The sequence below is a fragment of the Simochromis diagramma genome, unplaced genomic scaffold (genome assembly GCF_900408965.1).
Source record: "Simochromis diagramma unplaced genomic scaffold, fSimDia1.1 OVJJ01000747.1, whole genome shotgun sequence".
NCBI lineage: Eukaryota > Metazoa > Chordata > Actinopteri > Cichliformes > Cichlidae > Simochromis > Simochromis diagramma.
This window is the reverse complement of record NW_024386897.1, coordinates 362,627-384,710: the sequence shown is the minus strand read 5'-3', so window position 1 is coordinate 384,710 and position 22,084 is coordinate 362,627. Positions and strand designations below refer to the sequence as shown.

The 22,084-nt window shown below is 44.0% G+C and overlaps 1 protein-coding gene and 1 long non-coding RNA gene across 5 annotated transcripts in view; one reads left to right on the top strand and one right to left on the bottom strand.

The window, feature by feature from the left end:
* Positions 1-21,841, top strand: part of LOC120735047 (E3 ubiquitin-protein ligase TRIM35-like) — a 51,872-nt gene extending 30,031 nt beyond the window's left edge. Inside the window, exons 1-4 of one of the 4 annotated variants that reach the window (XM_040034218.1) lie at positions 5,620-6,018; positions 11,035-11,352; positions 11,399-11,415; positions 21,760-21,841. In XM_040034218.1, the coding sequence (XP_039890152.1) occupies positions 5,874-6,018; positions 11,035-11,352; positions 11,399-11,415; positions 21,760-21,834 (555 nt within the window). In that variant the 5' untranslated portion in view covers positions 5,620-5,873 and the 3' untranslated portion in view covers positions 21,835-21,841. Of the gene's footprint in view, positions 1-3,768; positions 4,486-5,619; positions 6,019-6,087; positions 6,661-11,034; positions 11,353-11,398; positions 15,098-21,759 lie in introns of those variants that run through there. The other 3 variants (XM_040034217.1, XM_040034214.1, XM_040034215.1) reach the window with 3 other exon arrangements.
* Positions 4,307-5,588, bottom strand: LOC120735084. Its single transcript, XR_005696171.1, has 3 exons — positions 5,489-5,588; positions 4,583-4,649; positions 4,307-4,423 (listed from the first exon to the last, which is right to left on the bottom strand). It is a non-coding gene; the product is annotated as an uncharacterized LOC120735084 (long non-coding RNA).
* Positions 21,842-22,084: the final 243 nt, after the last annotated feature.

The window sequence follows — 22,084 nt, the reverse complement described above, 5'->3', positions numbered from 1 at the left end:
CTGCCGGGATAATCACCTGGCCAAAGGAGACAATAGAAGCCACTAACACCAAGACAACAAGCTCCTTACAATGCATGGAGGGTTTCACCCCAAAGTCCAGCACCTTGAGACTATAAACTAAGCGAAGAGATGAAGGCCCAGGACTGGTGAGTGACAGAACCGCTATCTAGGATGAAAACAACAAAGAACCATTAGGAAGTACATCAGGAAGATGACGACAATTGATCATGTGCTTAGAGAATACCTCAGGCAGCAGAAAGCCAAGAAAGAAGAGGAGCAGAAGCTGTCATGGAAGGACAGATTTCTGCATAGTACGTGCAACCGGCCTCATAGGATACCCCACAGTTACCAAGTTCAGAGTTTCCTCCAGTGACAGTCTTGGTTCTGTGACAACTGAGCTCTTAAGGACGTAGTCAGCTGCTGATTGGACACCAAAGACGACACTGTCTTTGTTCAGTGGACGTACTTCAGACTGGAATCAGTCAAACATGTTTTGACTGCAAACATTTCACTTCAAATCAAATCAAATCAAATCACTTTTATTGTCACATCACATGTGCAGGTACATTGGTACAGCACATGTGAGTGAAATTCTTGTGTGCGAGCTTCACAAGCAACAGAGTTGTGCAAAATACAATAATGTAAACAAGCAAAATACAAGAATGGCTACATCTGAAACTAATAAATATATGTACAATATATAATAGTATATGCATTTCTGGATGTGTATACTAAATATTTTTCTACGTGTGTGTGTGTGTGTGTGTGTGTGTGTGTACACATATTTTACAAATTAAATAGAGTAAACAATAAATAAAATATATAAAATAAATAAAATAAAATATACAGAGCGAGACATGTGCAAAACAGTGGCATTACTGTACAGTATGGAGTGCATAATGTTAAAGTTCCAGTAGTGAAGCTGAGGTGTCTATGACGTGTTCAGCAGTCTGATGGCCTGATGGAAAAAGCTGTCTCTCAGTCTGCTGGTACGGGACCGGATGCTGCAGAACCTCCTTCCTGATGGAAGTAGTCTGAACAGTTTATGGCTGGGGTGACTGGAGTCCTTGATGATCCTCCCCGCTTTCCTCAGGCACTGCTTCCTGTAGATGTCTTGGAGGGAGGGAAGCTCACCTCCAATTATCCGTTCAGAGCACCGCACTACTCGCTGGAGAGCTTTGCAGTTGTAGGCGGTGCTGTTGCCGTACCAGGTGGTGATGCATCCAGTGAGGATGCTCTCAATGGCACAGTGATAGAAGGTCCTGAGGATGCGGGGGCTCATGCCGAATCTTTTCAGTCTCCTGAGAAAGAAGAGGTGCTGCCGCGCCTTCTTCACTGTTTTGTTTGTGTGTACTGACCACGTAAGATCCTCAGCCAGGTGTACGCCAAGGAACCGGAAGCTGCTCACTCTCTCCACAGCAGCGCCGCTGATGGTGATGGGGGTGTGTACTTCTCTGCACCTCCGGAAGTCCACTATCAACTCCTTTGTCTTTGCGACGTTGAGGGTGAGATGGTTGTCTTGACACCAGTGGGTCAGGGCGCTGACCTCCTCCCTGTAAGCTGTCTCATCACTGTTGGTGATAAGACCCACCACTGTAGTCTCGTCCGCAAACTTCACAATGATGTTGGAGTTGTTAGTGGCTGTGCAGTCGTAGGTGTAGAGTGAGTATAGGAGAGGGCTCAGTACACACCCCTGTGGAGCACCAGTGTTCAGTGTGACGGGGGATGAGGTGATGCTGCCCAGTCTGACCACTTGGCGTCTGTCAGACAGGAAGCTAAGGATCCAGCTGCAGAGGGAGCTGCTCAGTCCTAGATCCTGCAGTTTCCTGTCCAGCTTCGAGGGAACGATGGTATTGAATGCTGAGCTGTAATCTACAAACAGCATTCTCACATACGTGTCTCTCTTCTCCAGGTGTGACAGGGCAGTGTGTAGTGTCAGGGCTATGGCATCATCAGTGGACCTGTTGTGGCGGTATGCAAACTGTAGAGGGTCCAGTGAGTCGGGTAGTGCAGAGCAGATGAAGTCCCTGACCAGCTTCTCGAAGCATTTGCTTACGATGGGGGTCAGGGCTACAGGTCGCCAGTCGTTCAATGAGGAGATGGTGGAGGATTTGGGTACAGGGACGATGGTGGCCATTTTGAAGCAGGCTGGGACTACAGACAGAGAGAGGGAAAGGTTGAAGATGTGCGTGAACACTCCAGCCAGCTGAGCCGCGCATGACTTGAGGACGCGGCCGGGAATCCCGTCCGGACCAGTAGCTTTGCGTGTGTTCACCTTCCTGAAGCACCTCCGCACATCCTCCTCAGACACAGTGTGCGCACTGATGTCATCCGCGGTGCGCACACTGTCCGGTCTCATGGTGTTCGCTGTGTCGAATCTAGCGTAGAATACGTTTAGATCCTCACACAGAGAGGCCGTGGTCTGCGGTGTGCTGGTTTTCCCTCTAAAGTCTGTGATCGTGTTTAGTCCCTGCCACATACTCCGAGGGTTGTCAAACTGTTGCTCCACCCTGTCCCTGTACTCACGTTTGGCTGCTTTGATCGTCTTCCGGAGTTGGTAATGTGCGTGTTTGTAGTCCGATGTGTTCGCGGAGGCAAAGGCGGTGCTCCGTGCCGCCAGTGCCGCGCGAACATCTCCGTTAATCCAGGGTTTTTGATTTGGGAAGGATTTAACTGTTCTGGATGGGACGACATCTTCCACGCATTTCCTGATAAATCCGCAGACTGAGTCTGTGTACTCGTCAATGTCCCTAGCAGCCACGTGAAACATTTCCCAGTCCGCGTGATCAAAACAGTCCCGCAGCGCAGACTCCGATTGGTCCGTCCAACAGTGCACCGCCCTCCGGGTTGGAGCTTCCTGTTTCAGCTTCTGCCTGTAGGCGGGCAGGAGCAGGATGGAGCGGTGATCTGATTGGCCGAATGGGGCGCGGGGGAGGGCTTTGTACGCATCCCGGAAAGAGGTGTAGCAGTGGTCGAGTAGCCGGTCTCCACGGGTGTTAAAATGGATGTGTTGGTGGAGTTTGGGTGAGACTTTCTTCAGGTTTCCCTTATTAAAGTCTCCGGCTGTGATAAACGCTGCCTCTGGGTGTGCGGTTTCCTCGCTGCTGATCGCGCTGTACAGTTCCCTGAGTGCTCGGTCAGTGTCGGCTTGTGGGGGAATGTAAACAGCCGTAATAATCACTGCTGTAAATTCCCTCGGTAGCCAGAATGGCCGGCACTTAATCATCAGGTACTCCAGGTCCGGTGAGCAGAAGGATTTGACCGGGTGCACGTTCGCATAATCACACCAGCTGTTGTTGATCATGAAACATACACCACCGCCTCTGCTTTTCCCAGTAAGATCCTGTGACCTGTCCGCGCGATGCACGGAGAACCCCGGTAGTTGTATTGCGGAGTCCGGTACCTTGTCCGATAGCCAGGTTTCTGTGAGGCAGATCACGCAGCAGTCCCGCATCTCTCGCTGGAATGAGATCCGTGCCCGAAGCTCGCACAGCTTGTTCTCCAGAGACTGCACATTAGCCAGTAATAAACTGGGTAACGGTGGTCTGTTAGTGCACCGTCTCAGTCGAACCAGAACGCCAGATCTTCTCCCTCTGCGTCGGCGTTTGCGGCCTCCAGGGCCAGAGAACAAAGGCGTCTCAGGTGAGATGAATGGGGGGTTTGCAAACGGAGCGTCCGTGTTGCAAAACTTCATCCAGTCAAAGAAAATGTTCTCAGAGTTGCTCCTCCTGTCTGTACAGCTCATGTTGTGTTTTGTTTTCCTCTCAGTTCCCCAGGTGGAGGTGGATTCAGGAGTGGAGTCTGTCTGGCTGCCCTACAAAACTGTAGATGACTTCCTAAAAGACCCTAAAGTGGTGTGGAGGGACAGTTCAGACAGGAAGGTTCATGTGTATCAGAACATCTCTGAGCCTTATGTAACACCCCTTTCAACACTTGGGATACAGATTTAAATGGTTACCTGTGTGTTGGGCCAATAGCTGAGGTTCAACTACTGGAGCAGAGTGGATGACTAATGAAACGCTCAGAGAACTTGGTTTGATCAATTTGTATTCACAATTAAAGAATCTCACATACATACATTGAAAACAATAACAGTACATGAAAGGAAAAATTGGGCCCAAGTCACGGAAAATAATAAACAAAACACACACACCCCCGGGGGATTTGACTCAGTCTCTCTCTCTCGTGTCAGCCGACACCCTTAAGTGTGAGTCCAGCAATGAGGATTCTCCTTGCAGGATGTGCAAAGGAGGAATGAAGTGCAAATCTGTCCTACCACTTAAGTAGAGTTTGTACAGTTCACAGTTCGTCCAAAGAATTTAGTTTTCTTCTTAAAACAATCATCTCAAGGATCCTGGAGGGGTGGCTCGCCATCTTTGGACTGGATCATCACTGAACTATACTCCCAAGTAAAAAACCTGACCTGTATAACACAGTCAGAATAACATTCAAAAATCTATATTTAGTCATTTATACAAATATCCGTTTCGTTCATACATACTAACAAATTTGCATTTTACCTTTCCAGTATACAGAAAGAACGACAGAATATTCCAAAACATAGACAATGATAACTTCTTACCAAAGTAACCAACAAAATGGGCTCTCCTGGAGCTTCAAAATGGCGATGGTGAAGCGTTGTAGCACAACTACAAAGAGACATAATCCCATTTTCTTTAAACTGTATTCACCTCACAATGAACACAACTAAGGATTGATATTGGAACATATCAACATCTACAGCATACATATGACTTACAATCTTTACATGCATCGTCATAGGAAGCTAACAAACTCTAACATACAGTTTAATCCTTACAATCATATCTGTGAAGGTTCTCTGTCATCCAGGTCAAAATGTCCAAAATGTGAACATCCTCTTTCCTCTTTCGAGGATGCCAATGTTCACATTTTGGACAGAGAGGACAGATGGTTTGAAAGAGGAGTGAAAGAAGCCATCTATGTCCACTGTGAGCGACCATCTTTGAACAGAGGCGGGGGTTTACGACACCAACTCTCTGCCAACTATAATCCAGTTTTGAGATCCCTTCCCAGACGCCTTAACGCCCACTCACATCCTGGGCCATCTGACCTCAGGAATTCGCATGATAAGGTGGGGCCAGGTTTCACAATGAACACACCCGAAACTCTGGCTGATTGGGACCCACGCCCAGTTTCACACCTTGGCTCAGGCGATTAGAGGATCATCAGGGGGTCCTTTTGTCCCTCTGTGGGGGGTCACTCCCACTAGGTTTATATCTGGGACTCTCCACCATTTGACCTTAGAACTGAAGAAGCTTCTCGGATGAGAGGTGAAACGTCTTCAAGCAACTTATAGAAGTCCAGACGCTTTTCTTTGCAAGCTCCTTTGCCTTACAATCATACATGTACAGCCACATGGCTAATAGCAATAGCCACGATAGCCGCTAGCATGTCATCGTTAGTGGCTTAAACTCACAATATTCTTGTTCACAACAAATTAACTCACCCAGAAGAATCCGAGCAGTTACAAACTCCTTTCTGGTTAACGACAATTTCCAGATAGTTTATTTCCACCGTACAATCAGACTGAATAAAAACAACCACGCTTTCCACTTGGAAAAAATGGACTTTTCTTCCTCTCCCTCTTTCCTGATATCCATAGCTGCTATGCAGTGAACGGCAGGAGGCGGTACTTCCCCCTGTATACTTCAAGGACCATCAGGACATTATAGACATCTTCTATTTTATTAATTCTCAACAAAATAATTTAACTTAATAAAACTTAACAGTGAACTCAAAATACTAACATCACTCATAACACACTAAAACCCTTAGTAACTCTCCAGGGTTACACTTAAGAACAGGACCAGGTTTACAGAGACCGAACAAAGATGAATGAAAACTTCCTGCAAACCGGAGACCTCAGTCTGAACCTGAAATACCCCACAGATGGAGATAACAACACCTACATCTGCACCGTCTACAGCAGGGAGGGAAAAACCCTGATTAAGAAACAAGTGGAGCTGAAAGTCAAAGGTCAGAACATAATTACTTTTCACCTGTATTTCATGTGATACATGATACATAAGTCCAGAAGCTTTTCTTTGCAAACTCCTTTGACTACGATGACCTGGATGACTGAGAACCTTCACAGACAATAGTAACTGACAATTAAATGCTGGGAGGTGTATAAACACTTGCTTCATAGGACACCCCTCAGCTCTGTGTCAGAGTGGACCCAGTCAAACATGTTTTCAGTGCAAATATTTCACTTCATCCGGTCAAAGAAAATGTGCTCGGTGTTCATGCTGCTGTTTTTACAGCGCACATTGTGCTTTGTTTCCCTCTCAGTCCCAATTGTGGAGGTGGAGCAGTCGGGGGTGGAGTCTGTCCAACTCCCCCTTCAAATAAAAGTTAACCTGCCTAACGACTCGAAAGTGGAGTGGGTGGACAGTTCATACAGGATGCCCTACGTGTATCAGAACAACTCTGACCAACCTGAAGAACAGGACCGCCGATACAGAAACCGAACAGAGATTAATAAAGACCTGCTGATAACTGGAGACCTCAGTCTGACCCTGAAACACCCCACAGAGTGGGACAGAGGCCCCTACACCTGCACAGTCTACAATAAGGAAAAAATCCTGATGAGGAAACAAGTGGATCTGAAAGTCAGAGGTCAGTGCTGCAGAGTGTGTGTGTATCTGTGTGTGTGTGTGTGTGTGAGAGAGAAATCCAAGTTTCATGGGATCTGCTTGAACTTGATTCTTATATTATATAGATCAGTGGTTCCCCGGTGGTGAGCTGTGAAAGTCCAACTAGGAGGAGGAGTTGGCCGTCCGACTGCGGTCTGGAGTGTGGGGCCTCCCTGCTGCTGCGGAGTCGGGGCGGTCTGCCTCCCCCCACCGCAGGGAAAAGGGTAACACCACCTGGGTCTGGGTGCAGTTCCCCCCTCCAGGGGCAAGGGTACCTAGACCCGGTTCGTAGAGTACGCTTGGGGAGTGTGATCGTGTGTACAGCGTCTCTTTATGTCTGTCTCCACGTTGGTTGAGTGTGGAGTAAGTGCATATGAGAGCATGAGGGTGGGAATGGATGTTTGTATATGTGTGTGCCTGTATTTCTGTGTCTATATGTCAGGTTGGGTGTCAGGCGCCACCTCTCTGGGGACATCTCAGGCCCTCCAAGGTTTGGAGGCCTATCTCCCCCTACCACCACTTCCCCTGCCAGTGGCGGACTCCCTCAGACATCGGTGCGTTGGTGGTTCTTTGTGTCCGGGGATGGGCGTCCAGGTACACACCGGCTCACTCCTTGGCGGCCGCTTATCGGGGCCTGGAGCCTGGGGCTCGCTCGGGGCACTTCGGAGGTGGGGTGCCCCCGGCCTCTCGGCCTGGGGCTCGGTCACTCAGGCACGGCTGGCTGCCGGCGGAGCTCACGGGCGCGTCACTGCAACTCCCCCTGGCTTCTGCTCCGCGGCTGCTGAGTGAGCCCTCATCTGGGACTCTCCTCAGCTCTTTCTGGGACAGTGGCGCGGCTGCCCCTCTGTTGGTCTTCCTTGGTCTCTTGTGTTCTGGGGGCCTCTGGATGTCTGGAGTTTTGATCTCCTCCATACCTGCTTCATACCCTGGAGGACGGGGCTGTGGCCCCCCCACACCCTCTAGCAGATCATTACATGAAGGAACCTTTTGAAAAAACAAGCGCGTCCATGCTCACAGGTGTACACACGGGTGATCACACCCACAAACTACACCCTTTTTGGCTCCTACCTCAAAGCACACTGTGTGCTGTTGATCTTATGTGCTGCACAATAATGTTTAATATTTAGTATTTACTGTCATATTCCCATATATCATTGTGATGTTGTTTATTCTATTACTCTTGTTCTCTTTTTTCTTTCTCAGCAGGTGATCCAGGTGATCGATATATGCATTTTTTTTTTTTTTTTTTTTTTTTCTGCTCATTCTGTTGGTTTTTGTTTTTTGCCCTTCTCCCCCGTCCCTCGTCTCAGCTGTTTCTCTTTCCCTCTTTCTTTCTCCCCTTCTTTCCCCCAGTCAAGTCTGTCCCGTATTCAGTAAGTGAAAATAAAATAAACAATAAAAGGTGAATCAAATGGACCATTACGGCAAGGCTGGGATGGTCAATTTGGTAAAGTAAATCCGTTGGGCATCTTTCTTTGCCTTTAGACAATAATTCTGATGGCAAAAGAGCCAAACGGGACAGGCAAAAAAAAAAAAAAAAAAGGAAGTCCAACTCTGACAACCAGATCTTACCTACACCTATTGCAGCATAACTAAGGGAGGATTCAGGGTCACCTGGTCCAGCCCTAACTATATGCTTTAGCAAAAAGGAAAGTTTTAAGCCTAATCTTAAAAGTAGAGATAGTGTCTGTCTCTCCAATACAAACTGGAAGCTGGTTCCACAGAAGAGGGGCCTAAAAAGTGAAGGCTCTGCCTCCCATTCTACTTTTAAATACTCTAGGAACAACAAGACCTTTTATGTGAGAAGGATTTTAGGTAGTGTTGGGAAGGTTACTTTCAAAATGTATTCCACTACAGATTACAGAATACATGCCCCAAAATGTATTTTGTAACGTATTCCGTTACATTACTCAATGACAGTAACGTATTCTGAATACTTTGGATTACTTAATATATTATCATGCTTTTTACAACTACATGAATGTACTATTGCTGTGTGAATTATTACCATTACTGAAGGCTACTTGCCATACCAATACCAACTAGATTTTTAAATCTGAATATAAATGAGTAACAGTAGGTGGACATTAGGTAAGGCTGCACTTTTTGCAGCGATCTCGTATAGAAAACTATTCGGCACGTATATAAAACAGGTCTGTGGCTCCGAACCGTAGTAAAGGGGCTTCTGGCTAATATGACGGGTTCTGTGTTGGGCTTGTAGCTGAAAACTAGCTTTAATTTGTTGTCTGGGTCGACTTTGCTAGCGAGAGACAGAGAGAGGCATTGAAAGGCTGCTCCATTGGAACTTATTGTTTCAGAGGAAAACACGAACACAGCGTACAGTCGAGTTTGAATAGCTTACTTACAACTGGGCTCATCAGGCACTCTTCTTGGCTGCAGTGGTTATTATTATATTTACATGCTTCCAGCTCGTTTCTGCTCAGCGACAACTTGTACTTTTCCACTCTCCTTTTTCTCCCTCCTCGCGCTCACAGACACATAGCGGGTATGACAGTCCATTCTCCCTGCAGCACGGACTACACTGCCCATCAGGCTACACAGCAAAATCTCCAGTGTTAAATTAACACTGGAGAGTGTCTATATGGGTCCACACCTCTGAGTGTTAAATACAACACTGTTGAGTGTTAAATTAACACTTTTGACAGTGTTATATGTTTAAAAGTAACCTAGTCAGTTTTGAAGATTAACAATGGCTAACACTGAGCAGTGCTGGTTTTCTAACACTGGAATATTTCTAACATTTTGAGTTATTTTCCAGTGTTAGAAAATCAGCACTGCTCAGTGTTAGCCATTGTTAATCTTCAAAACTGACTAGGTTACTTTTAAACATATAACACTGTCAAAAGTGTTAATTTAACACTCAACAGTGTTGTATTTAACACTCAGAGGTGTGGACCCATATAGACACTCTCCAGTGTTAATTTAACACTGGAGATTTTGCTGTGTACATTCTTTAGGGCTATGCTTGTAACACTCTGCTATTGCCTTCATATTAAATTAAATAATTTTTTGAATAATGATTTTTTTCTTTCTTCACATCATTATACGGGCTGCAAGTAGAGGTGACATGGGCCGCGAGATAGAGACACAGACATTAGAGACTCTTAATATTGTTTTGTTTGGGTTTCAACCGGCGTGGATTTGCCAAAAATAGAGATGGCATAGCCTAACATACGAAACAGGAAAAGACCGCCGTGTAATCCATTCATTTCAACAAAGTAACTGTATTCTGAATACCACCTTTTTAAATGGTAACTGTAACAGAATACAGTTACTCATATTTTGTATTTTAAATACGTAACGGTACATGTACTCTGTTACTCCCCAACACTAATTTTAGGTAACAAGTAGAGTAGAAGGAGTAGAAAAACAAATCTGAATGCTTAATGAACATGCATGGATGAGAGGGAGATTTAGAACTTTTGACTCTAATAAACATCATCAAAGCATTAAATGAGTGAAAGAACATGGAGGAACATTTAGGGAACAATGTAAAGGTAAAAACAAAATGCTGAGCTTCAGGTTCAAACGCAATCCAATGAACCATTTAGTGTTACAAAAAAAGCTCAGTTGGAGCAGACAGTCTGGTATATTTAGCTCTAAATGTGTGTAACAATTCAGCAGACAGTCTGATCCAGTTTGGATCTCCTGAAGAAGTCTGGATGTGGATCATGGAACCAATCCACCCAGTGATTCAGTTTGTTTGGAGGAAGCAACTCATCTGAGGTTCATGTGATCATCAGCAGCTTTCAGCTGAGCTGATTTGGATTCATTGGGAATAAACGAGGCTCCTTCTCACATGAGCTGGTGATGTGAATAAAGTTTCCCTTGACTGATCAGTTTTCACAGGCGCTTGACTAGAAATGATCAGCTTTATTGATTCAACAGAGTAGCTGGGACAGAAATGTAGAGATGAGTGGGAACTTGGTGATGATGCTGCAGAAACAATGAGACTTTGATTTGAAGAAAATTTCTGTGGCTTCAGGTTGAAGATGTGTTTTAAATGCTGTATAGAACTATAAAAACTAAGGACAACTCGTTCTTTTCTAGAAGTAAGAAAAAAAAGATCCTGTTTCAAGAACAGATGAGTTCAAATCGATGATCCTTTTTAGAAAAGCAGCAGATGGCAGGTGACAGGAGACATTACTGTGAAGGAGCACATGGACAGAAACATGACTGACTCAGATCGTCTCCAACAGCTTGAAAACCTGCTTTGCTTTTCTACATTTCTGTCCTGTTACCTTCTGCTCTGATCTGCTTCTCTCCTTCAGCTTTTTGTACAACTCTGAAACCTGCTGTCATCTGTTTAGCTCACGGTGTGTTTGTGTCTTCTCAGTCTGTCAGGTGGAGGTGGAGAAGGGGGCAGAGTCTGTCCAGCTGCCCTTCAAAACCACAGAAAACCTGCCTGAAGATGTTAAATTGAAGTGGAGGGACAGATACAACAGGAAGCTTCACGTGTATCAGAACGGCTGGAGGGCTGAAGAACAGCACCAGGTTTACAGAGACCGAACGAAGATGGATGAACACCTGCTGAAAACTAGAGACCTCAGTCTGACCCTGAAACACCCCACAGTGAGTGACAGTGGGAGATACAACTGTGTAGTCGAGAGCAGGAATATCTACAGATACAAAACAGTGCTGCTTAAAGTCAAAGGTTTGTTTATTTGTTTCTATCTGACTGTCTTGTGTGTTGTGTGTAGGGAGAGTTCAGGTCCAGGATGGGGGACATCAGGAACAGAAAGCACTCAGTTTAACTGAGCTCCACTTGTTGGAATGATGTTTAAAAAGTTTGATCTTGTCTGTTAGGCTTCCAAAGTGACGCTCTGCTGCTGTTTTCTTGAAAATCGTGACACCACAGACACTTTATTTAAATCAACAAATAAATTAGTCTTTCCGAGAGCATCAAGTCTTCTCATGACAACAGCAAAAATAAGCAAACAAAAATCTAGTTTTACTCTGGTCAACAACAAGTAGGAAAACCTGCGATTTATCAAACTTACACAGTAGCCGAGACGTCGTTTTATTGGTGATACTCTATCGTCCTGTTTCTAGTGTTTAATATATTTATTATTTTTCACAATGAAATACAAAAGTACAAAGCATAAAAAAATATAAGAGAAGGATTAAAATAAAAACCCACCCTAACAAACAACACCCGTTTGCTGTCAAGTAATCAAAAGTTTGAAAGGAAAAACAATTCACATCAGTGCAAAATAACACCAGCCAAGATACCGAATAAGAAGGAAGAAAAATAAGTAAACAAATATATTTAAAAATAAATAAATAAAGGTCACTCCTGAACCTGTGTAGATGGTTGGTCAAAAAATATCAAAAAGGGTTTCCAGACTTTATTAAATTTATTTACAGAGCCTCTCAAAACGAGCCTAATTTTCTCTAATTTAAGATGAAATAATACATCCCTAACCCAATGCGAAACCATGGGTGGGGCCGCGTCCCTCCACTTAGACGTCTTGCCAATAGTGTAGAGTAGGCAATGAGTCTTTGACCCCCTGCCGGTAGTGCCAGACCATCGGAATTGACTCCAAATAAAAATAAAAGTGAATTGAATGTTACTCTCATTCCAAATATGCATGACAAAGCCTCACAGACATCCACCCAGAACTTTTGTATTTTGGGACAGGACCAAAACATATGAATCAAGGTCGCCTCTGTCAATTTACATCTTTCGCACGTTGGGTCAATCTGAGGATACATCTTCGCCAATTTTGATTTGCTGAGATGCACTCCAGCACTATTTTAAACTGCAGAAGGCAAAGTCTTGCACACATGGAGGACGAGTGAATATTACTTAAAACATTGGCCCAGTCTGCTTCAGTAATACAGATTTTAAGATCCTCTTCCCAGGATCGCTTAATTGCAGACGTAGAAGAAGAACCCAGGTGCAAAATCAGAACAAGTATTGATGATATGGCGTTTTTCTTAACCGGGTTAAAACACATAATGTCATCCATTATATCATTAGGGGGTATATTCGGGAACCCTGGGATAGAGCCTGAAAGAAAGTGTCGTATTTGTAGAAAAAAAAAATGAGAGAGGGGGTAAGTTGTATTTATTAGTCAGCTGTTCAAATGAGGCAAACGTGCCGTCAATGAATAGTTCTTTTAAAGATCTCAGCCCTCGCCTCTGCCAGCCCTGAAATGTTGCATCAGACATTGAAGGGGAAAAAACATAGTTGGAAGCTACTGGGCTGCCTAAACACATCTTCAGAAGATTAAAATGTTTTCTAAACTGAAAGCAGATTTGGATAGTATTATTAACTACAGGATTCTCAATTGTCAGGGTTTTAGGTAATGGGATAGATGCACCTACGACAGATGATAGCGAGAAAGAACCAAAAGAGAGCTTTTCCATTTCTACCCATACGGGTTCACTGCAGTCATGCTGATAGTGCATCCAGTAGGTCAGACAGCGTAAATTGGAGGCCCAGTAATAATAACGGAAATTCGGTAGAGCCAGGCCTCCGTCTTGCTTTGACTTTTGCAGATGTGTTTTACGCAAACGCGGTTTCTTATTGTTCCAAAGGTATGATGTAATTACAGAGTCCAATTTCTTAAAATAAGCATTCGGGATGTATATGGGAAGGCCTTGAAACAGATAAAGATATTTGGGTAATACAGACATTTTAACTACATTCACTCTCCCAACTAATGAGAGGGGAAGCGGCGACCATTTTGACAAGTCTTGTTGCATACTGAGGTGTAACTTAGTAAAATTTTCTTTAAAGAGATCACTGAAGTTTTTTGTCACAGTTATGCCTAGATAGACAAAACTGTGTGTTGCAATCTTGAAGGGAACAGTAATGTTTGCTAATGTGGAGAGAGGCATATTTAGAGGCAGTTATTCACTCTTGTGTAGGTTCAGTTTATAGTGTGACACAAGCCCAGATGTATTAAAAAGTTCAAGAATAGAGGGAATTGTTACCTCAGCCTTGGATACAAACAGCAGGAGATCATCGGCATAGAGAGATAATTTATGCTCAGTGCCATATCGCGAAATGCCTTGAATAGCATGATTACTTCTTATAGCTATTGCCAACGGCTCAATAGCTAATACGAAAAGGAGGGGGCAGCCCTGACGGGTTCCACGATGTAAGCGGAACAGTTTGGAATAATGGTTATTAGTGAGTACCATAGCTGAAGGACAGGCATAGAGTAATTTCACCCAGGATAAAAAGGAACTTCCAAACCCAAATCTTTGCAAGGCCTCGAATAGATATTCCCATTCTACTCTATCAAAAGCCTTCTCCGCATCCATGGAGAGAAAGCATTCGGAATCAGCTTGGCTGGGGGTGTACATTATATTAAGTAGTCGGCGAATACTAAAAAAGGAGTACCTATTTTTAATAAAACCAGTCTGATCTGAAGAGATTATGTTGGATAAAACTTTTTCCAATCTGTTGGCCAAAACCTTTGCTAGTATTTTATAGTCTGAATTCAGGAGTGAGATCGGCCTATAGCACCCACATTCCAAAGGGTTTTTTATCTTTTTTCGGAAGTAATGTTATACAAGCTTGATTTAGACTATCAGGCAAAACACCTTTGGCAAGAGAGTCAGTATATAATGTAGCTAACATAGGGGCTTGTTTTCTAGCAAAGGTGGCATAAAACTTGTTTGGTAAGCCGTCAGGGCCTGGTGATCAGTGAGATTGAAATGATTTTATTGCCATTATGATCTCCTGCTGCTGCAGAGGTGCATCCAGGGTGGAAACCTCGTCTGGGGACAATGTTGGAATCTTTAGGTCTCTAAAAAAATCAAAGAGGAGGTTAGAATCATTGGTATTATCGGAGCTATACAACTTATAATAATAATGCTGAAAAGCATCATTTATCCCCTGCTGATCTGTAACAGTTCCACCATCTCGGATTGCAACCCCATTAATAAATTGCTTGGCTCTTGCACATTTCAACTGTCTTGCTAAAATCTCCCCTGCCTTATCTCCGTGTTCATAGGTGTCAATTCAATTCAATTCAATTCAATTTCTTTATTGTCCCACAAGGGGAAATTAGTTTAGCAGCAGGAGGATAAAAATAAACAGAACAATACTATAAAATAATAATAACAATAATAATGATAGAAAGTTCAAGGACAATTATTTGCCATTAAGGAGACAAGATGCAGTAGGGATAAAAGAGACCTGGAGTCTTTTAGTCCTACTCGGAGGTACTCTAAAACGGCGGCCGGAAGGCAACAACTCAAACTCACTGTGAAGTGGATGGTTCACACAATTAATAATAGAATGAGCCTTTCTAAGCACATTTCTATTGTAAATGGCCAAAAGTCCATCTTGCCAGCGCCCTGAAATTTTGCTAGCAGTTTTTACCAGAAGTCCCAACCGATTCTTATTCTTCACCGTCAGGTTACCAAACCAGGCAGCGATACAAAAAGACATCACAGATTCGATAAAACTTCTATAAAACAAGGACAACATCTCAGATGAGACATTAAAAGATCTCATTTTCCTTAAAAAGAACAGTCTTTGTTGAACTTTTTTAGTAGTGGCATCAGCATGAGATTCAAAACACAGTTTATGGTCAGTACCACACCTAGATATTTATAACTCTCAATGATCCCAATATAGGCAATTTTAATGATAGTGGGTGATGAGCTATAAGAGGACTTCCTAAAATCAATAATCATGTCTTTAGTTTTTGACACATTAAGTGAAAGGAAGGACTCATCACACCAATTCACAAAATCATCTACAACCTGTCCATGGCCTGACTCATCCCCCACTAGAAGACTGGCGATTACTGTGTCGTCAGCAAACTTCAGGATGTGTCTGTTTGTGAAATTGCTGCAACACTCATTTGTGTACAGAATGAACAGAAGGGGAGAGAGGCAACAACCCTGGGGTGATCCAGTAGAGGAGGAAAGCACATCAGAAAATACATGATTCACCCTCACGCATTGTGACCTATTAGTCAGAAAGTCTGTCACCCAGCCGACCAGACTAGTGTCAAGCTTGAAATGATTGTAAAGCCTGTCAGCAAGTAAGAGGGTTGAATTGTATTAAATGCAGATGAAAAGTCAGCAAATAATAATCTTGCATGGGTGTGGGGGGCCTCAAGATGCTTATACAAGAGATGCAGGAGTGTGACAACAGCGTCCTCCACACCTCTCCCTGCTCTATAGGCGAACTGGAAGGGGTCAAGATGGTGTTCAACATGCATTAAAATCTCCTTCTTAATTATCTTCTCAAATGTCTTCATCACTAAAGAAGTCAGAGCCACAGGCCTAAAATCATTCAGTGCCTTAGGAGAACTGAATGATTTTGATTGATTTGATTTGATTTGATTTGATTTGAACTGCCCTTAGCAACAGGAACAATAATAGCATGTTTCCAAATCTTAGGTACTGTCTGTAGCTCTAAAGAAAGGGAGAAGATATAGTGAAAAATCCCACTCAGCTGATCAGCACAAGTTCTCAGTACCTGTCCACAGATGTTGTCAGGTCCAGGACTCTTGCTTTTAGTGTGTCTAAAAAGATTAGCTACCCCCCTCTCATCAATACAAATAGATGGGGGAGTGATGGTCTTTTCCCTCAGTGTGCTGGTCTGCCTAGAACAGTCATAGTTCTCATAACGAAGGTAAAAACTGTTAAGACTGTCTGCCAGATGTTTGTCAGAGGTAAACCCCTCTAAGGTAATGCTGCTTTTACCTTTCGTCTGTAGCCCTGCCATTGTTTTCATACCAAGCCAAGCTCTTTGGAGGTTGTTACTGCTGAGTTCTGCCTCAATCGTATTTCTGTACCTCATGTTGGCGATCTTTATTGCAGCCCTCACCTCCTTCCTCAATATTCTCATAGTGGGAACGTCTCCCTCGTTAAAAGCAATTTTCCTTTTAAGAATCAGATCCTTAATATCTTTAGAGAGCCACGGTTTGTTATTAGGGAAAGTCTTAAATTCTCTGACTGGAACCACAGAGTCTTTGCAAAAAGAGATGTAGCTACACACTACATCAGTGAGTTCATCCAAATCAGAAGTGCTCTCTTGAAACAAGGACCAGTCAGTGCAATCAAAACACCCCTGAAGGGCAACACAAATGTCTTTTGTCCAGACATTAGTCCGCTTCACACAGGCCTTCTCCCTCCTAATCACAGATCTGTAAGCAGGGAGGAGGTGAATAACATTGTGATCCGAAGAACCTAGCGCAGGTCCGGCCACAGACTTATATGCCCCCTTAATTGGTCCATAACACAAATCCAGCGTTTTGTTATTCCTTGTAGGACAAGTGACATATTGAAATAAATTGTTCAGTGATTTCTTAAGATTACAATTGTTAAAATCACCAAGAATAAAATTAGGAGCATCCGGTGAGAGAGTCTGCAGATTGTGTACCACTTTAAAAATGGCGTCGGCAGCAACTTTAACGTCAGCCTTAGGATGAATGTAAACAACAGTGACAAAAATTTGAGGGAACTCCCTCGGTAAGTAAAAAGGCCTGACAGATACTGAAAGGAGCTCGATGTCAGGAAGACACAACCGCTCCCGCACAGTAAAGTTATTACACCAGCCCTGGTTGATATACAAACAAACCCCTCCTCCGTGAGATTTGCGTGTTACTCCACAGTTCCGATCCAATCTGACAGGGGTCCCAAAGCCGCTGATTCGCAGTGAAGTGTCACTGTCCATATCGGTCAGCCACGTCTCGGTAAGCGCCATCAGACAAGCCTCCCTGTATTCCTGTAGATGAAGCACATTTCCTTGTAATTCATCCGTTTTGTTCCTAAGAGATTGGACATTGGCCAGAATCATAGAAGGCAGAGGAACACGATTCTTCCTCCGAAGTTTTCTTACACGCTGACGCACGCCGCCTTTCTTTCCGCGTTTTCTCAAGCGGCGGGGCTTTCCAAAATTAGTCTTTGACCGGGCAAATAAATCCTCACCAAGAATCACATCTGTCCGAGCATTAGAAGAGTCGTACATAGACAAACAGGACCACCGTAATCCAAGTAGTTCCTCGCGTGTATAAGTGATTGTCAGTGAGAGTGAATGACTCCAGGTGAATATCGCCAACAACAATAAAACTAAGGTGTAGAAGATCTCCATCTCGGCAAAAAGTTAAAACCACGGTTAAGAACAGAGTTAAAACAAAGTTAAAAACAAAAAGAAAAAGAGAAAAAGAGAAAGAAAACGCCAATAAACACCTGCTGCAGGTCGCCACAAGAGCAGCGCCCTCTGACCTCTGTCAAACTTGTGAAAACAGAGGGTTCTAATGCCTGAGAGACTCACTCCGGTTCTTTAACAATAAATATTCTATAGAATGTGAGGCGAGCACGCCATATTCTGCACCCAATTTCAAACGTTGTTTATACAAATTTGGTGAGGGGTTCTGAGAATTCCTATTATCCAAGTCTGCTATTTGCTTTTCCAAATCCTTTCGTTTAGAAGTAGAAGCACGTTTCTTACTAGCTGTAAATGATATAACCTGGCTGCGAAGATAAACCTTAAGAGCCTCCCTGACCGACGAGATGGAAATATCTAAATTGAATTCTAAAAAACAGGTAATTTGATCTGAAATAAATTCTATAGTTTCAAGTTTTCATCACTTAACAAAAGAGAGTTGAATCTCCACATCCATTTAGGAGACTCCATACCGGGTATGTGCAGTGTCAATATTAAGGGCGCATGGTCAGATATTACAATAGGCTGATAATCACATGACTTAACAAGAGAAGTTAGTTTGTTATCAGTAAAACATATAGTCAATTCTACTGTAGGTTTGATGAGCATTTGAAAAAAAGGAATATCGTCTGTCTTGTGGGTGTAAAAAAACGGCAAATGTCTGAAATGCCGTAGGTTGAAAAAAGGGACTGTAAATAAGAAGCTGACTTTGTTATCGAGTATCCAGTTCTTACAGACGATCTATCCATCCCAGGGTCCAAGCACAAATTAAAGTCACCTCCCATAATAAGTAAATGTGTATTCAAACAGGACAGGAGGCCAAAGACGCGTGAGAAAAAATTGGGGTCGTCGCAGTTTGGGGCATATATATTTGCTAATGTAACACTAATATTAAAAATTGATCCGGTTACTATAACCTATCGTCCATTTGAATCAGCCAGAGTCAAAGAAGGGGTAAAATACTGCTACACCTCTTGCATTCGCTGTAAAATTTGAGTGGAAGAGCTGCCCCACCCAACTACATTTTAAACGAGTATTATCTGACATTTTAAGATGGGTTTCTTGGATAAAAGCTATATCACCACCCATATTTTTCAAGTGAGTGAGAACCTTCTTTCTTTTAACAGGGTGGTTCAGGCCTTTAACATTCCAGGTCACTAAGTCAATAGAGGTAACCATTAAAAATATATCAAAAATTTTAGCTGGTTGCTCAGATAAGAAACATAAAACACTTGGTTCTTAACTTGGACAGTCGAACACAGAACCCCCCCCAAAAGAAAAAAAAAACCCTGAACCCCCAGGTGACACTAGCTGTCAGAACAAACAGCACACCTGCCCAATCTAACTGAAAAACTTCCATAACTATCCTACCTAAAGCTCCTTAAGCCCGCATAATGTAAGGGTTGTAATAAGACCCACCAAGTGTACGCCGGTGAAGTCCACCATTCAAAATATGTGCGAATAATTGCACTGTCACGCCAAAAAATAATAAAGAAAAAGAAGTGAAATTATACGGTCTGAAGACCAACATAGGAGGCATGACAATGCCGTGACAGTCGTCCGAAGTAGTCCCATGCTCCACGCGCCTCAAAACAGTTCAGTCTTCCATGGAGTCTTGCACAAACTTTTCAGCCTCAGCCACAGAGCCAAATGTGAGGCGCACACCATCTGCTTAAACGATGCATAGTCGCGCCGGGTATTGCAGTGATGGTTTCAGGCCCATCTTGTACAAGCTTGACATCACCGACCTGTATTCTCTCCGTTGGCTCACCACCTCAGGGCTGTCGTCTTCGTAGACCCGGAATGGTTTATCCATATACCATTCCGTTCCTCCTCCTAGCCTCTTGTATTAGCAGCTCCTTGTTTTGGTAGCGGTGAAAGCAGACAATGACGGGCCGCAGGCCTGCCTCCGGGGGCCTTTGGGGGCCAAAATACGGTGTGCACGATCCAGTTCAGGGGGAGAGGGGAAAATGTCTCTCCCAAAAACGTCTTGCAGCAACTGTGAAAAAAACTTAGAGGGTTGTGGACCCTCAATTCCTTCCTCCAGACCGATAACGTGGGCATTGCAGCGTCTGTTTCTCAACTCAATATCCGATAACTTAGCCTTTAGCTTTTCATTAGCAACCCGTAGTGTCTCACAGCTATTCTCCACTTTAGCAAGGCGCTGGTCGAGCGTTTCGGCGTTTTCCTCCAAAGATTCTAGGTGCTCACCATGGTTGTCCGATGCCTTCTGTAGTCCGTCCAGCTTTTTATTCACATCATCAAAAAAAGCTGATTTTCAGCTCCGCCAGCAAAGCCGTACGGTGCTCAGCTAGCAGCGCTGTTATGTCAGCTTTGCTAACATTCGCAGGAACGCTAGCAGCCGCGCATTCGGTTGATTTACCGTACGACTTCACAGGTTTGGGCGACATGACAGGGCATCAAATGTTCCGACGGCTTCACCAAATCACCAAGATGTATGTCTCAAAAGATAAGTTAGGTGGGCCCGCTCAAATAACTAAAAGTTGCGGGAGCTTAGGGAAAGTGTGACTACCCCATGCTTGTCAAAACCTGTTTCTATGAAGGCAGCACGCAGTTAAACTTACTTTTGTGTTTACTGTGCTCAAATTTCCAAACTCATCATCCTTGCCACACAAAACTGAGCACTGCTGATTAGTTAAGTCAATCAATGCACACCTATTAGATAATGCCCAGGAGAGAGACAGACTCCCAGTGGGACTTTCTCGCCACTCCTTTACATATTCCATATGTAGTCTTTAAAACACCCCAAGGAGACTGTGCAGCCCAATACCTTCAGCAAGTTTGCATGTCCACCAGGTCAGGGCCCTGCCAGATGCGAAAGCCAAGCCTGAGAAGCAGACGGGCTATCAGTCTGCAAGACACAAGCCTGGCCCAAAGGGTTCGTGCAAAATGCAGAAACCACACTGAAATGGAGTAACCACTCTGATCAGCCCTCAAGATGCCTGGCTGACCATGGAGCCTACATTTAGTTTGCTACCATAGATTCTACTGTCTTGCTGGCAAGGAGTCCACCATTCCCAAGAGGCCACATCTTGTGTCGACTGGAGAGGACCCAAGAATGTGCTCGTCTGCTAGATTCATCTAGAGCCCCCTGGTGCAGCCTGGGCTAGACCAGCGTCTGCCCAAGACCCCAGGGTAAGCGGATAACGGTTGGTCCATCTCCCTAATGTTCTGAATGCGCCTGACATACTCTGTGAAGGCACAGAGCAGCCTGGTGCAGAGCTACCTTGTAGTCTAAACCAAGAGGGACAGTAGCCTGACAGACTGGTACAGGTGAAATTTTGATAAAATCTCAATCTCCACAGGCACTGACTAATGGCAATGGTCATTCCCCGTACATGTGGAATATGTAACGATGTGGTGAGATAGTCTCTGTGTAATAGAGACCGTATGTGTCAGTCATCTGGGGAGGGTGATTCCAAATGTTTCCATCTGTATCCACAACCTGTTGATCCGTATCTGATTAACAGCAGCGAAGGAAGCCCTGCAGTTATAGAGAAACTGTCTGAGCCGCATTGTTGCTGCAATTTACCTGCAACTGCTGACCAAACACAATGTGTTTGTGTTTGGTCCTAATCTGCTGCCAAGTCTGTTTGACACTGCTGGATTTCCAGCTGATAGATGACAGATTAGAAACTGATCAGTCTATTGATCACACAATATTCAATTAGTGAAAAAAAGCAAACACATCTACTCAGTGACTGACTTTGTTCATGTTCATGATCCTGAATCCTCTCTGGGTATAAATGAGGCTATGAAGCTCCTTCCCATTTGTGACGGTGATATGAACAAAGTGTCACTTCAGTGTTTCAGTTTTAACAGATGCTTTGTTTTGAAATGATCAACTTTATTGTCTGACTGTCTTGTGTCTCCTCTGCAGGGAGAGTTCAGGTCCAGGATCAAACAGGGGACATCAGGAACAGAAGCAGCTCCATTGATCCGACTCCTCTGATGGCTGATCAATCAGTTTGATCTGTGTGTTCTTTGATTATTGATCAGTGATGTCAGAGTGGAGTCAGTGTGATGTTGTTGTTGTGTGTTTGAGACTTTTAGTGTTCATGAAGGTCTCTGCTGCCGTAGATCCTCTGAACTGTGACAGAGGTCTCACTCTGGAGGAAACTCTCAGCACTTTCCAGCAGCTCCTCCATCATGGAGGACGTTCCCTCACTGTAACAGGTGGAGGAGAGAGGAGAGGAAGCACAGGTGGATCCTCTGAGGAAGA